General features: G+C 45.6%; 1 protein-coding gene across 1 annotated transcript in view; it reads left to right on the top strand.

Moving 5' to 3' along the window:
• PRPF19 (pre-mRNA processing factor 19) overlaps positions 1 to 20000 on the top strand; it is a 39485-nt gene that overhangs the window by 1018 nt on the left and 18467 nt on the right. Inside the window, exons 2-9 of the mRNA XM_088458833.1 lie at positions 5801 to 5950; positions 9913 to 9989; positions 11194 to 11335; positions 15780 to 15850; positions 15939 to 16001; positions 16086 to 16127; positions 18996 to 19070; positions 19172 to 19247. Of these exons, the coding sequence (XP_088314959.1) occupies positions 5801 to 5950; positions 9913 to 9989; positions 11194 to 11335; positions 15780 to 15850; positions 15939 to 16001; positions 16086 to 16127; positions 18996 to 19070; positions 19172 to 19247 (696 nt within the window). The remainder of the gene's footprint in view (positions 1 to 5800; positions 5951 to 9912; positions 9990 to 11193; positions 11336 to 15779; positions 15851 to 15938; positions 16002 to 16085; positions 16128 to 18995; positions 19071 to 19171; positions 19248 to 20000) is intronic.

The following is a 20000-nucleotide window of genomic DNA, read 5'->3' as shown; positions in this document are numbered from 1 at the left end:
TCACCCTGTAGTCATGCCACCTTATTGCCCATCACCCTGCAGTCATGCCACCTTATTGGCCTTCACCCTGCAGTCATGCCACCTTATTGGCCTTCACCCTGCAGTCATGCCACCTTATTGGCCTTCACCCTGCAGTTACGCCCCCTTGTTGCCCCTCACCGTGCAGGTATGCCTCTTTGTTGCCCCTCACCGTGCAGGTATGCCTCCTTGTTGCCCCTCACCGTGCAGGTATGCCTCCTTGTTGCCCCTCACCGTGCAGGTATGCCTCCTTGTTGCCCCTCACCGTGCAGTTACGCCTCCTTGTTGCCCCTCACTCTGCAGTTACGCCTCCTTGTTGCCCCTCACTCTGCCGTTACGCCTCCTTGTTGCCCCTCACTCTGCCGTTACGCCTCCTTGTTGCCCCTCACTCTGCCGTTACGCCTCCTTGTTGCCCCTCACTCTGCCGTTACGCCTCCTTGTTGCCCCTCACTCTGCCGTTACGCCTCCTTGTTGCCCCTCACTCTGCCGTTACGCCTCCTTGTTGCCCCTCACTCTGCCGTTACGCCTCCTTGTTGCCCCTCACTCTGCCGTTACGCCTCCTTGTTGCCCCTCACTCTGCCGTTACGCCTCCTTGTTGCCCCTCACTCTGCCGTTACGCCGCCTTGTTGCCCCTCACTCTGCCGTTACGCCTCCTTGTTGCCCCTCACTCTGCCGTTACGCCGCCTTGTTGCCCCTCACTCTGCCGTTACGCCGCCTTGTTGCCCCTCACTCTGCCGTTACGCCGCCTTGTTGCCCCTCACTCTGCCGTTACGCCGCCTTGTTGCCCCTCACTCTGCCGTTACGCCGCCTTGTTGCCCCTCACTCTGCCGTTACGCCGCCTTGTTGCCCCTCACTCTGCCGTTACGCCGCCTTGTTGCCCCTCACTCTGCCGTTACGCCGCCTTGTTGCCCCTCACTCTGCCGTTACGCCGCCTTGTTGCCCCTCACTCTGCCGTTACGCCGCCTTGTTGCCCCTCACTCTGCCGTTACGCCGCCTTGTTGCCCCTCACTCTGCCGTTACGCCGCCTTGTTGCCCCTCACTCTGCCGTTACGCCGCCTTGTTGCCCCTCACTCTGCCGTTACGCCGCCTTGTTGCCCCTCACTCTGCCGTTACGCCGCCTTGTTGCCCCTCACTCTGCCGTTACGCCGCCTTGTTGCCCCTCACTCTGCCGTTACGCCGCCTTGTTGCCCCTCACTCTGCCGTTACGCCGCCTTGTTGCCCCTCACTCTGCCGTTACGCCGCCTTGTTGCCCCTCACTCTGCCGTTACGCCGCCTTGTTGCCCCTCACTCTGCCGTTACGCCGCCTTGTTGCCCCTCACTCTGCCGTTACGCCGCCTTGTTGCCCCTCACTCTGCCGTTACGCCGCCTTGTTGCCCCTCACTCTGCCGTTACGCCGCCTTGTTGCCCCTCACTCTGCCGTTACGCCGCCTTGTTGCCCCTCACTCTGCCGTTACGCCGCCTTGTTGCCCCTCACTCTGCCGTTACGCCGCCTTGTTGCCCCTCACTCTGCCGTTACGCCGCCTTGTTGCCCCTCACTCTGCCGTTACGCCGCCTTGTTGCCCCTCACTCTGCCGTTACGCCGCCTTGTTGCCCCTCACTCTGCCGTTACGCCGCCTTGTTGCCCCTCACTCTGCCGTTACGCCGCCTTGTTGCCCCTCACTCTGCCGTTACGCCGCCTTGTTGCCCCTCACTCTGCCGTTACGCCGCCTTGTTGCCCCTCACTCTGCCGTTACGCCGCCTTGTTGCCCCTCACTCTGCCGTTACGCCGCCTTGTTGCCCCTCACTCTGCCGTTACGCCGCCTTGTTGCCCCTCACTCTGCCGTTACGCCGCCTTGTTGCCCCTCACTCTGCCGTTACGCCGCCTTGTTGCCCCTCACTCTGCCGTTACGCCGCCTTGTTGCCCCTCACTCTGCCGTTACGCCGCCTTGTTGCCCCTCACTCTGCCGTTACGCCGCCTTGTTGCCCCTCACTCTGCCGTTACGCCGCCTTGTTGCCCCTCACTCTGCCGTTACGCCGCCTTGTTGCCCCTCACTCTGCCGTTACGCCGCCTTGTTGCCCCTCACTCTGCCGTTACGCCGCCTTGTTGCCCCTCACTCTGCCGTTACGCCGCCTTGTTGCCCCTCACTCTGCCGTTACGCCGCCTTGTTGCCCCTCACTCTGCCGTTACGCCGCCTTGTTGCCCCTCACTCTGCCGTTACGCCGCCTTGTTGCCCCTCACTCTGCCGTTACGCCGCCTTGTTGCCCCTCACTCTGCCGTTACGCCGCCTTGTTGCCCCTCACTCTGCCGTTACGCCGCCTTGTTGCCCCTCACTCTGCCGTTACGCCGCCTTGTTGCCCCTCACTCTGCCGTTACGCCGCCTTGTTGCCCCTCACTCTGCCGTTACGCCGCCTTGTTGCCCCTCACTCTGCCGTTACGCCGCCTTGTTGCCCCTCACTCTGCCGTTACGCCGCCTGGTTGCCCCTCACTCTGCCGTTACGCCGCCTTGTTGCCCCTCACTCTGCCGTTACGCCGCCTTGTTGCCCCTCACTCTGCCGTTACGCCGCCTTGTTGCCCCTCACTCTGCCGTTACGCCGCCTTGTTGCCCCTCACTCTGCCGTTACGCCGCCTTGTTGCCCCTCACTCTGCCGTTACGCCGCCTGGTTGCCCCTCACCCTGCCGTTACGCCGCCTGGTTGCCCCTCACCCTGCCGTTACGCCTCCTGGTTGCCCCTCACCCTGCCGTTACGCCTCCTGGTTGCCCCTCACCCTGCCGTTACGCCTCCTGGTTGCCCCTCACCCTGCCGTTACGCCTCCTGGTTGCCCCTCACCCTGCAGTTACGCCTCCTGGTTGCCCCTCACCCTGCAGGGTATTTGTTTTTCCCTGTACAATGTCTGCAGCATTAGGAAAGTGGGCTCACTAGACCTGTTTATTTACGTCATTTGCTGCTTTGTAATTTAGAGGATCGGATATATTCGGTGCAACACATTTATGTTTAGGCCTGATTTAAAATGATTGATCTGTTGCTGAATTGTTTTAGTGCTCTATATATGTATTACAAAATTTTTCTAAAGATACTTTTGAAAGATGCATGATGCTTACCGAAAATGGGGGCCTAAATGTTAGAATAAAGACCGTTTACAGACCCTTAAAGGCAATTAGTAAAGGTCCCTGACCTAATGCACTTAGGTACAGTAGGTAAAGATATACACACTCATGTAAATGTGCTAAATGTTCAGATAACCAGTGAAGGTACAATAAGTCATGAATGGTCAAAGGGCCTGATTCAGCAAGGATCGCAATTGCAAAGCTGCACGCAGGCTATAGTTATATGATGTATGCACGCAGGGAGCTTTGCAGTTGCGATCCTTGCAATAATGCAAATGCAGCAGGAGGTGTAAGATGCCCCCTGCTGCATTTGCGATCCTAGCACTGCGATGCAGGTCGCAGGATGGGATCACCATCATGACAATCGGTGGTCGATGGTTGCGATCGTGGATGGCGTCAGGCCTCCGGCCAGCTGAGTAAGCCTCAGCTTACCCAGGCTGGGTTGCTTGCAAGCCCAGGACACCGCATTGATCACAGATCCTGGTCTATCCACTCCCGTAAAACGGGATGTACACGCCACCCTTTCCGGGAACGACCGCTGCCCCTGCACTGCCCCTTAAGTGTCTCTGCCTGTCAATCAGGCAGAGCATTCAAGGGTTTGCGTGCGTCTACGCAGGACCCATCACTGCTCACTCTCAGAATGGGTCCTGCGCACGCACAGATTCCCGATAATCTGGAAACTGCGATCAGCAGTGACTTTGTGTTCACTGCTGAATCAAGCCCAAAGCTAGCAATCTAGAAGTTAGTATTTCTGTTTAGGTTTGATAACAGCTGTATGAGAATGGTTCAGTGTGGGTGGTGCATAAAATAAAACATGAGACCAAGGGTAACATTTACTAAACTGTGCTTTTGGCAGCGCTGTTTAAAATGTCAGTAATACTAAATGCAAAATATATATTGTATTTAATATTATTGCCGTTTTAGTATACTGGGGTCCAAACTGACGACCATCTGCAGCTTTGAAAAGTGGGGGTTTAGTAAGTATACCGCAGCCTATACGTATATGAAGCGAAAACATATAGGGGCCTATTTATCATTAAATATTTGCGGCATATTCCCAGAAAATACCAGTTTTTGGGGGATGCCCGCTAATATTAAGGAGGTACCACAGCAGATATCACCATTTTCGACATCAGCTGCAACCCCCATAGGTATTTTATGGGGGTTGCAATGCTGTCAGATTTACCTTTGCGTTTCGCAGTTTGACCCTCGCAGTTTGTCATCTGAAGATGGTGTTAGCTGCTGTAGCCTATAGGCTACATTTCACAAAATTTACCTGGTGGGGGTTCCTTCGGCAATTGGTGCTGCACATGCGTGTTCTGTAGACTGCACATTCGAAGGAGTCCCAATAGAGGAGTGAAGAGAGCGCTGATGCAGTCGCATCAATCCGAGCATATCGCAGACACGGGTTCCTTCTGGAGTCCCTGTATGTGTTATTTGATGCATTCAGGCAAGTATCACATTCTGCAATGCGATTTTGGGCACTGGTATCGCATCCACATCGCATTGAAAATGTGATTATTGATAAATGGGGTTAGATGTACGAAGCTCTGGAAAGTGATAACTTGGAGAGTGATGAAATACCTGCCACTCAGCTCCTATTTGTCATGTTACAGGCTGTTTGAAAAATGACAGCTAGGAGCTGATTGTTTGGTAGTTTCATTCCACTTAACCACTTTCCAGAGCTTAGTATATCTGCCCCATGGTCTCCATAGGGGGTTACATGACCTGCGACTCATCTTAGCTGTATCTTGGGGACAAAAATGGGAAGGAGATAAACCATAGCCATACCCTTCTTTATTTCAGCACTACATAGACTTTTTTGGTTTTTTTACTTTTTTAAGTAGAGTATTTGTTAAGCATACATCTAATGGCCCTATTTCTTAGCTGTCAAAAAACAAATCCTTCTAGACCTCGTTATGTATCGGACACATCTGCGGCTACTTTTCCACTTGGCCACCTTTTGCTAATGCGATTATCTGCCTGTTTATGCCGAGTATCCATCTTAATGCGGAAAGCTATTTTATCCGCAGCCATAGTCATTAGTTTCAGGACTCACTCACCTAAGCTGGGCGCAAGAGATTCATCTGAACCATACGTCCCACTTCTGTATGCACCCCTAAGATGCCCATAACGCTCCCACCAGAATGATCAGTTGCGTGTCATCGAATCTTCACCTTCCAGAAATGCCATCAACAGACAGATCTGACCACCCGCCATTTCAATCTGTGTGTGTGCACAGTCCATCTGCGTTTGGACTTTGTGCCTGACTCAGAATTAGCCCCTTTATGCTTTTCTAAAATCTCCCTGGAAGGAAGTATGTACTACCTTTTTAAGTGTCCTTGTTTCTTTATGCCCTAGGCCTGAACATTAGATTAAACTTGAATGGGCTGTAATCCTCTTAATTTTATTTTATTACTTCATCTTTATGGTACTCGTATGTGGAATCCCAAATTCTGCCATTACAGTCCAGGTTTTAAGGATATCCATGCTTGAGTCCAGGTAGTTAAATCAAATTGAGGACTAAATTAAATCACCTGTGCTCAATTCTGGATATCCTTAAAACCTGGACTGTAACGGTGGAGTTTGGGAACCTCTATGCTATAGAATACATTTTTTGTCTGAAATGTAAATGAATGGGTTCACTGATTGGCTTCCATGCCTCTTGTTTATAATATGCATCCTTTCTCTTTGCAGTCAGTAATGAGGTCACAGACCGTCCTTGCGTCTCTCCCTTGTCGGGTCACGTATTCGATAGACGCCTCATTGAGAAATATTTGGCTGAAAATGGGACCGATCCGGTGACCAATCAGCCATTGAGTGAGGATCAGCTTATTGACATCAAAGGTCAGTTTTTACTCCGTATAAACAAGGTGATTTCTCTTCAGCTTCCGGAAGTGTGACCTCTATAAAAGTTGAATGAGGGATTGGCAAATGATAATAAGAATATAAAAAACAGTGCCATAGCTAGACTTTACAGTGCCGTAGCTATATGTCTGAGTGGATGAGCCTCTTCTCTAGCGTCTTACATATCCAACTGGTTATAAAATTCAATATCGTGTTGTACATCCCTAGTTTTAAAGGGACACTTACCGAAAGAAAATAAAAGATCTATCTGCAGAGTAAATAAACCGTTTGAATAATATTTCTGTCCTCATTTTAACTTTATCTGGAGCTAAATCTCACTTCAGCGCTGCTGAAAAATATATTACAGTTGAACCAATGATGGCTATAACCAACCGAAAACTACACAGCGCTTATCATGGAATACATCTATTTTTCACCTTAATCTAAATCACAGAATACTAGAAATAAAAAAGTAGTAGACCACATGATCTGTAAATGCTGATATCAATTGCATTTAAAAGCGTTATGGGCATATGTATTAAGCCTTGGATAGAGATAATGTGGAGTCGCTGCCCAAAGCAAGCAATCTGCGTCTACAGCTGGATACACACTATACTGATTGGAACGATGTATCTTACACATCGTATAGTGTACGCCTGATCCATCGTTCTTGCATCGTCCTATCTGCTGTCCTGCACCTCAAATGGGTTGATGAATGAACCACGCGGTGCAGATACATGCAGCATGTAACGATACGTTGTCATTGTATGCTGGATCTCTTAGTGTGTGCGATGTATCATTACATCGCTTGCCGTAGCACTGTTGTATTGTGTGTACCTACATTAATTGTCGTTTATCTAGCACAGTCTTTAAAATGAGTTAGAAGTTGGTTGCTTTTGGCAACTTCTCAACTTTCTCTCTCTCAAAAGCTTTGTACATCTCCCCTTTAGAGCTCAAAATGTCTAATAGTACAGCATGTGCACATGAATGATAAAAAAAATTGAAGATCGTAACTGTTATGCAACATAGGGCTGTATTCAATTAGCGGCGAGACGAAAACTGCAGTTTTTTGACAAAACGGCGATATTTTCGCCAAAAAACAGGCGAAACCGCAATTGGCGAAAAAAAAAACTGGAGATAAGTTTTCGCCATCCCAGACCGGGCGAAAATAATGCAAAATCCCTATTCTTTTTATTTTTTTTGCAAAAAATGTGGGGATTTCTTTCGTAACCCTTTGGACAACACCGTACCCCCCCCCCCTCCCCCCCACCAAAGATAAATTGACCCCCCAAAAAATTTGTGAGTTGCGCACTTTGGCGACAAATGACCGCGCAATTTTGGGTGAAACAAAAAACCGTTGAAAATGATCGGAAGCAATTTTTTTCCCCAGGAATGAACTGTTCTACGTAAATATTAAAATGGGTGCAAGTATATTTTCGTGTCGTACAAACGCAATTTTAAAAACCGCCTGCTGCGACCGCGTGCGATGATTAAAATTCTTCACACATCCATACCGTCTCCCGAAATATCAGACCCAATACATTAAAACCATGTTCAACGTTTTGTTTTTTTCGCCCAAAATTTGCCAGGTCGTTTTTCGCCAAAGTGCGCAACTTAGAAAATTTGTTGGGGGGGTCATTTATCATTACGGGGGGTGTCCAAAGGGTTCTGAAAGAAATCCCCACATTTTTAGTCAAAAATAGGGATTTTGCAGTTTTTTTTCGCCTGGTCTGGAATGGAGAACTTTTCTCCAGTTTTTTTTTCGCCAGTTGCGTTTTCGCCGTTTTTTTTTTGGCGAAAATATCATTCTTTTTGGCGAAAAACTGACGTTTTTGCCGCTAATTGAATACGGCCCATAATTATAATATACTATTAAATGCATGGGCCCGTCAACGCACCGCTCCCGTCCCTGCACCCACCTGTCCCGTTGTACTTTCTCATCTCTGTGGCATGTGCACATCACACCTAATGTGTATGGCATGTTAGGTGGGGACATCATGCAAACGAGCGTGGTGACCTAATTTTTATCAGATTTCTATTAGATATAGATAGATAATAAAATATTACACACACATTTGGTCATATATCAGGCAGACCTCAATGGGTGGATAGCCGTTGAGAATAGGCATCTTTTGGCCTGTTTCAGAGTTGTACGCAAACCCGATGCACTGCGCCTGCGCATGTGTCCTCCTGGGATTGACATATTGATATGATTGACATGCTACGGCGGATGGGGGTGGAGAATGGGTGATGATGGCCAGCGTTCCCGAAAACGTGGGCATCACCCCTATTTTCTGGGATTGGCAAGGCCAGTGTCTGCATCTTCCGATGGAAATTTACTGGCCTCGACTATGGAGCTGAGACGGCCATTCTGAGTAGCTTTAGACTCAGATGGCCGATTGTTCTGACAGATGGTCGCGGAAGTGAGCCAGTGCTGTGTCTTCAGGCGCAGAACTCGGATCTGTGATGCTATCAGGGGGCATCTTTTGTCCTCAGACGCCCCCTTGGACATTGGCATATGTTAGCATCGCTGCGGTGTCTAAAGATTCGGCAGCAATGATAACAGTGTACGCCTTAGGCCCTTTGACTGTAGTTTGGCGGTGGTAGCCTGAAAAAGTGTTGACGTGGAGTCTGTAATCAAATAAAGCCGCTCTAGAGGTGAGCTGAGATCGACACTGGAGAAGGGGCCAACTCCAGGAAGCAGCAGCTGAATTGTGTCCAGTAATCTGCACAGAACAAATGAGATTGAATTGAAACAACCCTGCACACCACATAAACCCATTGCTTGTAGAGGCACTCCAGTCTCAGAAGCAAATTGCCAGCACAGAGAACGTTTAAGGCTGCTGCTACCTGTTTCTTGTTGCTAGTGGCTATTACGAAATATCATACACTCCAGTACTCCAGACAACCGAATTATCTGTTCCACTGATTGCAGGACTTCTGGTTACACCTCCAGACCAGCATTATTTGATCAGACTCCATGTTTACACTTCTGATCGCATAAATGTTCATTCAGGAGGAATCGGGCAGCGTGAGGTTTTGTGCTACTACAGGCAAACAAAAGGATAGATACTTTCTAGCAGGGAGTGTATTTTGCGTGTACCTGCCCTATGACTAAGATGTCTCTCTAATTAGTTCAGTAGGTAGCCTTTTGTAATAGACTATATGGAAAACGCACCCACCCTGGCGTCATCAAGTTAATGTTGTGCAATACCAATATATTTTATCTCTGCATTGAAAGCTGCTATTAGTGCTGTGTACCCAGTGTACATTGCAGAGCTGCATATGTGATCTTTTGCTGTGCTATTAGATCAAGAATTAAAGCCTTCAAATGTGGGTTAATAGACCCTCCAGAATTGCAACTTTTCTCTCCTTGCTGTCCTGTATGATCCGTATGGGTGGGGTCCAAGTAGGACAATGGTGTAGAAGCCATTGGGTGGAAGGGAAGAGGCTGGAAGTTACCGGTGACAACTTGCATTAGGAGTGTCCCGCTGGCAAAGCAAGAGATTGCTGTAACTGAAGATTCAAGTGCATAGTGACCTTAATGTATCTAACTGTACAGATCATATGCGGCGTGCCTATAATTCTGTGTGCGACTGCAGCTATATCTGCATGCAAAATGTTCTATTATATTAGTGTCAGTGGCTGTGACACTGTAACATGGCATTGTGCATACAGATGCAGTCGCACACAGAATCTAGACATTCTGCATATCTCTTTAATCACCTTGTGCTTCCTAATCACATCGCTTTGCAAATAAGACTCATTTTAAGGAAAAGTCACTCGGCTATACAGAGTCGCGCCACGGCATGGTGCAACTACAAGGGCTGTTTAACGCACAATTGTGACACAAGTTTTGCTGGAACTAGCCTTTATAATGTGTGTGTGTGTGTGTGCCATGCTATAGTTGCATTTTGTTTTGCTAGTTGATGCTTATTTTCTGTCTTTGTTGCTGCCTACAGTTGCCCACCCAATTCGCCCTAAGCCACCATCTGCTACCAGTATCCCAGCAATCTTGAAATCTCTGCAGGATGAATGGGTGAGTATTACACTGGGCCCTGTGCAGATCATCTTATTACAATACACTGTAGGAGAATGAGGAAAAACACCTATCTTTTAAAATTTTAGGATATTAGTAATTGAATGTACAATATAAAAACACCATGCCGCAGGTTATAGCAATGGGAAGTGACCTTTTTTCATTTTATTATTGTTTACAGTGGTACAAAGTCAGTTTGTATGTTTTTGTTTTTTTTTGCCTTCAATTTAACGTCTCCTTTTGTTATAACTATTGCTAAAGGTCATGTGACTAACTTGATATCATGTAGTGACAGCTTGTAGTGACTTCTGTGGGGTGCGAGGGAAAACTTGTGACGCTGGTGGGCGCGATTGCTGTTCCTTGATGGCACATCGCTCTGATGAAGGATAATTGAATCCTTTCCCCACTGAGTTCTAGAAGCAGGATGCTTAGCAGGAATGTAATGGAGACGCTAGTCATGCACAGCGGGAAACTTTTCATAGTTTGATGGCATATGTCAAGGCTGTCAGAGTACTTAGGCAATTTATGTTTGCCTGACAATTCTATTTCTCCTATTTCTATGCTGACCATCTCACAACACTGGTTTTTATAAGCAATTAAATGCCCCTGTTAGCTGCAGGATTTTTCTGTGAGGCCATCGCTATGAAAAATGAACTACACTACATACATAGTATATTGTTGCTTTGAGAAAAGATTGTGACAGCTTTAGAGGCACACCTATCAGTCCACATAAACTCCTAGAATCAGGCTAGAGAGATCTTCACCTATTGCAACCGCCTTTCCAGTAGAGATTTATGTTCTCGCAGGTACTCGGATGTCCCCAGTTCTTATACTCAGGAAAGTAGGAGCTTATGTATGGACAGCAGGGGGCAGCAGAGAGAAAGCTGGAGTGGAAATCAGGCTGCAATAAACCAGTGTTAGATGAAGTATGCTCATACTCGAAAGTAAGGGCTGAGATCAGGTTACCAACAGACAGGGACGTAGGTATTATCTGGAAGGTATGCAGGCAGAACCAAGGATTGGACTGGAGCCTAGGGCTAGGTGCAGGAAGGCCAACAGGACAGGAGTAGACAGAAGGTTACTTGTAGCTGGAATTAAAGCAGGAGTGCCAGGATTTCAATTGTGTTTTGTTTTGTTTTTAAATGGATTTTACTACTGGCATTGCAAATTTCAGGATCTAATTGTTTTCCTTTCTATCCATAAGGATGCTGTAATGCTGCATAGTTTTACTTTGCGTCAGCAGTTACAGACCACTCGCCAAGAACTCTCTCATGCTCTCTACCAACACGATGCTGCTTGTCGTGTCATAGCCCGTCTTACCAAGGAGGTAACAGCTGCGCGTGAAGGTAACTATATTTACTTCTGTGTCTGTTTTGTTAAAAGAAGAAAGAATTGCCTATTGGTGACAGTCACTTTGGTCCAGATCCAGACCGATTTACAGCATTTCGATGAACATCTATTTGGGATACGTTATCATGAACATGTGTCTATTAGATGACATTTTCAGGCCTGGTTCAGATTTTAATTCTCTTTTGGACTGTTTTTAACATTTACTTATGTTTTGTCATGAAACAAAAATTGTTTATTGTATTAGAATCCAGACAGTATTTTCACAATCACAGTGGCTGTTGGATGCCTGGAGTGGGCCGTGGAGTTATCACTGCTGTCACCAGCTTTCCACATGGGACGGTTTCCAGGAAGTTATCTCCAAATAATAGATAATGGGGGATAGGTGGAGGCTGTCAATCATTCTAGCCTAGCAAAAGTAGGCTGAGTGATCATGTAGTGGGCACAGGAGAATGTTCCTGCTATCATGGTGGTGGTCATTACAGGGCTGGGAAGCAGATTTTCTCTGCAGGCATGCTCTATAACCTTGCAAATCTTTCAGCCGGTTGTGGAAAGATCAGATCGACATGATGGCATCTTGGGTGAACCACAAGGTGCAACGATTCTGCACAAGGACCAGGAAACCGAAGGAATTGTTGATTCTCTTTAATTATTTTAATCTGATTTAATGGTTCCCTCTGTGTCCAATGCTTCTGCTGGTCCTAATGTAGGGAAAAACAGGTGGTTCTGGTAGTTCCAGGCTAGCGACTAGTCGAAAAAGATTGTGGTGCAATGACATTCTCAACAATATGGCAGAGGGCATGTCATGGTATCTGCCTCTAAAGCTGGAACGGAACATGTATTGAGCACGCACTGTACAAGCAAAAATTACAGTATATGAAAGTGCTTGGGGTGGCGTGTCGTGACCTCTGTTCACAAGACACATGATTTGCTCAGCATAGATGACCTTTATGCACACCTTTTAATAGGTGGAATGTTTTGGTACTTTCCTTTTGGAGTAGAAGAGATTGCTCCTCTACCAGATTGGTGAATGCTGCCTCGGGTGGCACGGCACAGGGCTTCTACTATACACTGTGGCCATCTAGCCTTCAGGGGTGGTAGAGGCTAATACAGTACAGTAATTTATACATCCTTGGTATAGGCAGAAGGATATCCTTATATCTTTACAAAGAACTAGGGATCAGCTAGGGTTTGAGATTACCATAAGGTTATAAAAAGGGCAGACTAGATGTGCCAAGTGGTTCTTATCTGCTGACAAATTCTATGTAACCCATACTGTAAGTAAGCTTGAACCTAGAAGTACATTCAGCTCCCATAGTTCTTCTTGAGCAAGGAAACGGGATGAAGAGATCAAACAAGGAGTAAAAAAATGTTCCCTAAAAGCACTGGATACAATTTTGGACATTATTGATTTGCTAGTGATTGTATACCTGCCAACATTCCTATTTGGGCTATTAGGTCTATTTAGGTTCTACCTCAGTCCACATTTTGGACCAGTACCATACCACACCCATTTGAAGCTGGGCCTACAGACCATTATGGTGGGTCAAAGAAGTTGCAGGTATGGTGACAGTCGCATTGCTTTATGAATGTCTCATTACAGAAGACCACCATCACATTGCTTATAATATTCAGTATTCGTTACTACTTTATGTAAAACAGGAAATAGTCATATATATACTTGAGTCCTGTTGGAGAATAGCACTATATAAATACAATTATAATTACTTTAAGGGGAAAAGTTAGAATTACTTTTTTATTGTTTGTGGTTTGCCTTTGTTACATGGCTTATAATGCATCTGCTTTGGTAAAGCAATCTCCTGTATCTGAAGAGGTGACTGGAACAATGAGCTGCAGATCTCTTGAGTAGTGATGGCCATCGGTCTTTAATGGTTAGCAACCATCAATGGTTTGTGATAGATGATTTCCCTAGTCATGGTGGAGACAGCAGAGGTGTGCACATCAGCAGCACAATTTGCACATGCCTGAGCACCAATTATCGATGGTTCAACCATTGATTGTTTCCGGACAATGGCAAAAAAAAACATTGACCAACAATGCTGTGTGCATCCACAGACAACATTACTCTGGAGAAGTAATTAAAGAAAAGTCTGAAGGCCGTCAGTGTAAAAGAGATTAAATGATGTAAAATAAAAGATCTAGTGTTCCCGCTAGACTGCAGGTAGGGCACTAAGGAGGCTGGCAGGGCGTCTGTGCACACACAGAAAAGGGGTGTGGCCAGCCAGGAGGAGGCATGCCATTGTGACACACCTCCAATTTGTCACACTTTGGGCGTGCCCAGCACTATTGAGGTGCTGGGCTTTCCCCGAAGCTCTCCCTTCACAGTGAATAGATACCATGCGCACAGCATCTATTCACCCAGGTGGTAATCGGTCACTGCAACTTTTCCCACCCGTGCTACACTGCGGCTCGCGGGTCAGTAAGGCACAGGGCAGGCTATTTTGGAGGGGTGCCACTAAAAGGGCAGGGAACATTTTGCCCCTCAAAAATCGGGCACGGTGCGGCTCTCCATCTAAAACAGCCTTGTGGGAACACTTAAGATCTATAAAAAAACAAAAACAAACACTTTTATAAAGTTTTACAAATTGAAGTTCTTTGCCAGTTTTGTACGTAAGACACTGCATACAGCAATTTCTGAGCTTAGCAGAAGCTTTAAGACCTTTCTGGAGTTCCAAAGTTCTGCATAATTATGAAAGAACAGGATTTCTATAAGTTTCCGTGTCCATTGGGGGGACACTTTTTCTGGTACTCCTGTTGTTGGAGAACCTAGTTTTATCTCCTTCAGTTCCTCATTTTGTACTATACTTTGGCGCTTGTTTAAAATTAAAAGTATCCCAGCAGTGGTGTAGATGGGGAACAGTTCAGATTAAATTTAATGTGCTCAAGCTGGGCCTCTATGCCCCCAGTGTACTCGAGAGAAGATTATACAAATTCCTTCTTCACCAACTATTTGCTATATGTAGCAAATCGTCTGTTTCTTGGTGGTATCAACCAGGGTGGCAGGTGTCTTTCTCTGTTACTTTGTGTGTGATGCCGTTCTATCTTCAGTTACTGATGTGAGGTACTTTTTCTTGCTGCTGTTATCTAGGCTGTTTGTTTTTGTTTTTGTCGCTATGGTTGCTATCTCCTCTGTGTACTACGGATTTGTGTGGCATTTGTGACTGTGAATAGGGAAATCTTCCAAAGGCATACCATGTGATCCTGTACTTGACCCCATGCACAGACTTGGAAGCATGTACACCAGGCATGTCAAACTCAAAATACCAACCGGGCCAAATATTGAAGGTCTACGAGTGTGTGGGCCGCAAAAAAAAAAAAAATCTTGTATGCAGTTTTGAAAGGGTTATTGTTAATGAAAACCAATGCAATGCCCCCTGTAGTAGTGCCCCTTATGCAATTATATCCTGTATTACAGCCCCTTTTGCAATGCCCCCTGAATTTGTGCCCATTATGCAATGCCCCTTATGTTGTGCCCACAGTAATGTCCTTAGTAATGCCCCTTATGCAGACCCCCAGTAATGCCCCTTATTCTGTGCCTTCTCCCAGTATAGAACACTCACCTGTCTGTGCAGTACTTACCTTTCTTCATGACGGCCAATGGGCACCGCTCCAGTCCTCGCCGTCCCGCGTAGACGCTGCCGCTGACTGGATCTAATTAGATCCAGAGAGGCAGGCTCTGCTCGTCGCGGGCGGCATCATGACGTCACCCGCGCGCTGCATCACCTGCCACTATCTGGATCTAATTGGATCCAGAGATTCAGGCAACACGGATGACTTCACCCGCGCGCTGCATCACCTGCCGCTAACTGGATCTAATTAGATCCAGAGTGGCAGGCGCTGGTTCCGCTCGTTGCGGATGACGTCACACGTGCACTGGGAACGCTGGTCTCTGACGCGATATGTCATTGTGATCTTGAGGACGGGACTCTGCGCAGGCCCGAAACATCGATCAAACACTATTATAAAGAAATCTTTTGCTAAATCCTGGAGTGACCTGCGTGGCTTTGTACTTGATATTAAGTACTCTTCCAACTGCTTTTATATTACCTATAACAGGAGCACCCAGGTAGTGGACGACTTTAATACTGGGAGTGACGGACTATTGGGGATATATATATTATGTGAGCCCACACTCTGGGGCCGGTGTGGGCCACATATTATATATATGTTTGACATTCCTGATGTACACAATGCAAATGTTTTTGGGCTTATATATTTGTGTGTAGTTCCCTTTAAATACTCATACAGCTGTCAGTTGCATTTGAGTGTTCTATGTCTGTGGAGAGGGTCCTTTTGGGCGCTCTGCAAATAATTGGGCTAATGCTGACCTGTAATGAGGCTGAATATAAATGTATCATTTACCATACAGTAATTTCATGCTGACATTCTTTTCTTCTCCCCATTACTTTTGTCACTCTACAGCTCTGGCGACCCTGAAACCTCAGGCTGGCATTTCTGTTCAGGCCAATCCTACCCCACAAGCAGGGGCAGCTGTGAGTATGTTTTATATTGATTTCTGGTGATTTGCTAGTATGTCTTTGTCATAAAATCCTTCTATATCCTGTATGTATTTCATGGCAGGGCTCTACAGAAGCCATGGATCTGGGAGAACTGGTGGGAATGTCAGCGGAGATCATACAGAAGGTGAGTGTGGTTGAAAATGTGAAATGACAGAGTGGGGTGAGATTACAATGCATAATTACTAACACTAAATCTTCTCTTGTGCAGCTTCAAGACAAAGCAACTGTGCTCACCACGGAGCGTAAGAAGGTAAGGGATCTGTAATATAAAAAGTGTATAGAACATAGAATTTGACGGCAGATAAGAACCACTTGGCCCCTGTAGTCTGCCCTTTGATTGGCTGTCTTCATTACATTCATGATTATTAATGATTTCTGTGAACTTTAATTTTTGTGCAACTAAAGATAATTGCACACACTAACGTTCTCACTCTAAAGCTTAAATATCATTTCTTTTCTTTTCTGAATGTGTGTTTTCTGGATTGTATATGTATGTTACACATGGTTTAATACTATCTTTGTGCTGGTCTCTGAGCAATCTCAAGGTGTCGTGCCTGCCATCTCCTAAACTATCCTGGCAAACTTTATTTTGGTTTAGTCGGTTATCCAGCCTGGATTTCCCCATTAGGGCAGCCAGCTGGGGAATTTCCACTTCACCATGTTACTCAGCATTCTTCCGCCACTGAATGCCATGAAGCGCTTATCACTTAAGCGTTAAAACACTACTTTCACTTAGAAAGCAGCCACCAAGTGATACAGGCTCCTGCAGCTTTACAGGACTCTTTGGATATCAGTGACAAAGCCATGTACAACATTGACAGCTTCCACTCAAAAGATATAGGTTACATTTTGTTCATAAGTCTGGATAGGCAATTGTTGCCAGAAGTTGTTTACTGTGAGCATAGGTGTTTTATATCGTTATAGACGTAAAATCAACGTCCTTCTTGGAAAAATGATTTGTGTAATAAAAATGCTCTTAGTTTTTACGTTTGCCGTTGTTGTTGAAGAGAGCGGTGAAGGTGATCCATGGCTTTCTGCACTAGAAGAAGGCAGAGTCCATCCCAGGATCATATTTGGCCTTTCTAGTGTCTTAACGTCAAGTAACAAACCAATGATCCTGGCGCCAATGATCCCGGCGCTAATCTTAAGAGTCAAGTTATATCAAACAATTGTGCAAAAATGATGAGTTAATCAAAAGCAGCAAGTCTTAAATGATGGGATTTGTGAACACCCATAGAAAGACCAAAAATACAATTTGTATCAGACTGTGCTAATATAAAAAAAATCTATTGCGAGGTAGCAGAATTCACATGCATACAAGAACCAGTCATGGCTCCAAACTGGGAAATATAAACTAATTTATTTATTAAATTTTTAGTCTTATTATTAATAATAATAAAATATACACATTAATATAAAAACAGATATCTCACAATGAATAAAATGTAAAATACATTGAATCAATAAACCTCTATTGATCATATAAATCTACACTAGAAACCACTAAACTACTTGAGCATAATATGAGATCAATATAAAGGTTGGATACCCAAAGCAATCCAATTTCAATGGTAATGATGTGTCCACCACAAAGACAAATAGATGTCATACAAAATGTTGCCAGCCGGATATCCTAAGTCAAACCCCCCCCTTCCCGCACCCTAAACCTAATCCTCTCCCTTCCCGCATCCTAAACCTCCCGGGGGTACAAGCCAACTCTCCCCGGCTTACCTCGTCAGCACTTCGGCGTGCGGCTAAAGATAGGTGTCGTCATTTCGGGATCTTGCCGGCCAGCATTCGGGGCTTTTACTGTGTTGGCATTACAACTGTAATTTTGATGGTATGGAGTCATGATTACAGTTGTAATGTCGACACAGTAAAAATGATTTAAATAACATCACTCCTGTGTCGGCATTCTGGGCTCGACACTATGCTGTTGACCGCATAACTGTCGACCATTTAACTACCTTTTGAAAGATATTGCTCCAGATTACGGTTTCTCAAGGCAGCTGTTCCTCGTTCCACCAATCGCCCTCCTGCACAGAGACGAAAACAAATCATGCAGGAGTGGATTTTGTAAATCAGTTATGTGGCCTGCATTGTTTGATGTGCTGCTACAGATGTGTCCTCATACATCTAGCCTCCTTGCGCGTTAAACAGCCCTTCTAGTCTCAACATGCCATGGCGTGAATCTGTAGCGATGAGCGTCTTTTGTGCAACATTTTACCTTCAAATGTCTTATTTTACACAGTGATGCGAATAGCTAGCACAAGCAGCTTCTGCTGATTAAAATGATATGCAGCATGCCTATGTTCTGTGTGTCTGCGGGTGTATCTGACATGTGAAATGCTACATTAGTGTCAGTGGCTGTAACACTATAACATAGCATTTCACATGTAAGATACACCCGCAGATGCACAGAGAACATAGGCATGCTGCATATCATTTTAATCATCAGATGCTGCTTGTGCTAGCTATTTGCATCACTGTGAATAAGACGCATTTGAAGGTAAAAAGTTGCACGAAAGGCACTCGGCGCTACCGAGGCACCCCAAGCTCCCGCGTTGTGTGGCGCGACTTGTAGCGCATGAAGGATAGATGTATGTGGACAGATGTAAATTATGTTTGTAAGGCATCAATGAGAGGCTGTTTGAGTAACTGATATCCTTTCTAACAGGCAACCTTTTAGTATGAAGTTGCTTTGTACATTAAGAGAGAACTTTCATCCATTGGATTGCTTAGGTTTTAAATCATTTTAAATGTTCTTCGCCTGCCTGTTTAATTGAACTTTCAGATGACCACTTAAACATTTAGCACTGCTTTGTCTAGTTTGCCAAACGAGTGGCATTTCGTTACAGAAAACAATGATATGCATTGTGGGGTATATAAGAGTTGTTTGGGATTGAACCCAGGTGCCACGCCATGGACAGGTGTTATGTAGCCCATAAGCGTGTACCAGACTCGCACATTGCTGAAAGCTGTGCTTACATACCTTGACATGCCAAAGTTTAACCAACTAGTCTTATTGGTTTCCTTTTACATATTGTGTATGAATAAAAACACTTGCTTTATTATTTTTTAGTGACTTTTGTTTAATTTATTGTTTCTATCTTGGCAGCGGGGCAAGACTGTCCCAGAGGATCTAGTGAAACCAGAGGAGCTGAGCAAATATCACCAAGTCTCTTCCCATGTGGTAAGCACCTAATTCTCTGCCTTATTGCTTTGGTTGTGTGGGCTGCAAATCGCTTACCTGTGTGTTTTTTTTTTTTTTTTGTTTGTTTTTTTTTTTTACAGGGGCTACACAGTGCCAGTGTCCCTGGCATCTTGGCTTTGGATTTGTGTCCTACAGATACCAACAAAACCCTTACAGGTGAGGATTTTATTTTGGTAAACTTTTATTTTTCAATCCATCTCCACGGTTATTTTAAATTGAGCGTTAAAAAAAAAAAAAAAAAAGTCTTGCTGTGTTGTCTGCAAAGCGGAGATGGCTGAGGAGGTGCCGTCATCAGTGGGGTGTACTCTAGTGACTGGTGGCTGCTGCACTTCTACCTTGCCATCATGATTATATATAGCATTCATTTCTTTGTGTACTCTGTATCTACCTCTTGCTCCTCGTCTGTAGTGTATGAAAAGGGGAATAATTCCATGTCTAGCTCTGGGGGGGGGGGGGGGGGGGTTGGGGTCCTCATCGCTAACCTCTTATTCCCTTGTGGAATGCTAGTTCAGTGGATAGTCGGGTCGGATTGCTTGTGTATAGATTGCAAAGTTGGACTTGTTCAGGGATCATCTGGTCTTCAGTAGCGCCACTTGCCGAGCCGGTTTTGCTACAAGCCACGCTTACCTTTTCATATTGATAGAGGTTCCTGGAGAACTCTTCAGGGACAGGGCTCCAGAATAGCCTTTCTAGTTCTTGTTCAGTACTGTTTTGGAGTGGGTGTGATCCTTATTATTCCTCCCAGGATGGAGGGCTAAGTAGTGGAGGAGTTGGACATTGAGGAGGCACCAGATAGACACTTTGCGTCCAGGACAGTGAATTGTCAGCTGAGCCTAACCCTATGATGTTTAAGGTGAAGGTTACTTTTTTTCTTTGCCCCTACTGTTAGATTGCTCTGAGGCGTGAACC

This window comes from Taudactylus pleione, unplaced genomic scaffold (assembly GCF_031769625.1).
Source record: "Taudactylus pleione unplaced genomic scaffold, aTauple2 ptg000854l, whole genome shotgun sequence".
NCBI classification, from domain to species: domain Eukaryota; kingdom Metazoa; phylum Chordata; class Amphibia; order Anura; family Myobatrachidae; genus Taudactylus; species Taudactylus pleione.
The sequence above is the reverse complement of the archived record's forward strand: the minus strand, read 5'-3'. Positions and strand labels throughout refer to the sequence as shown.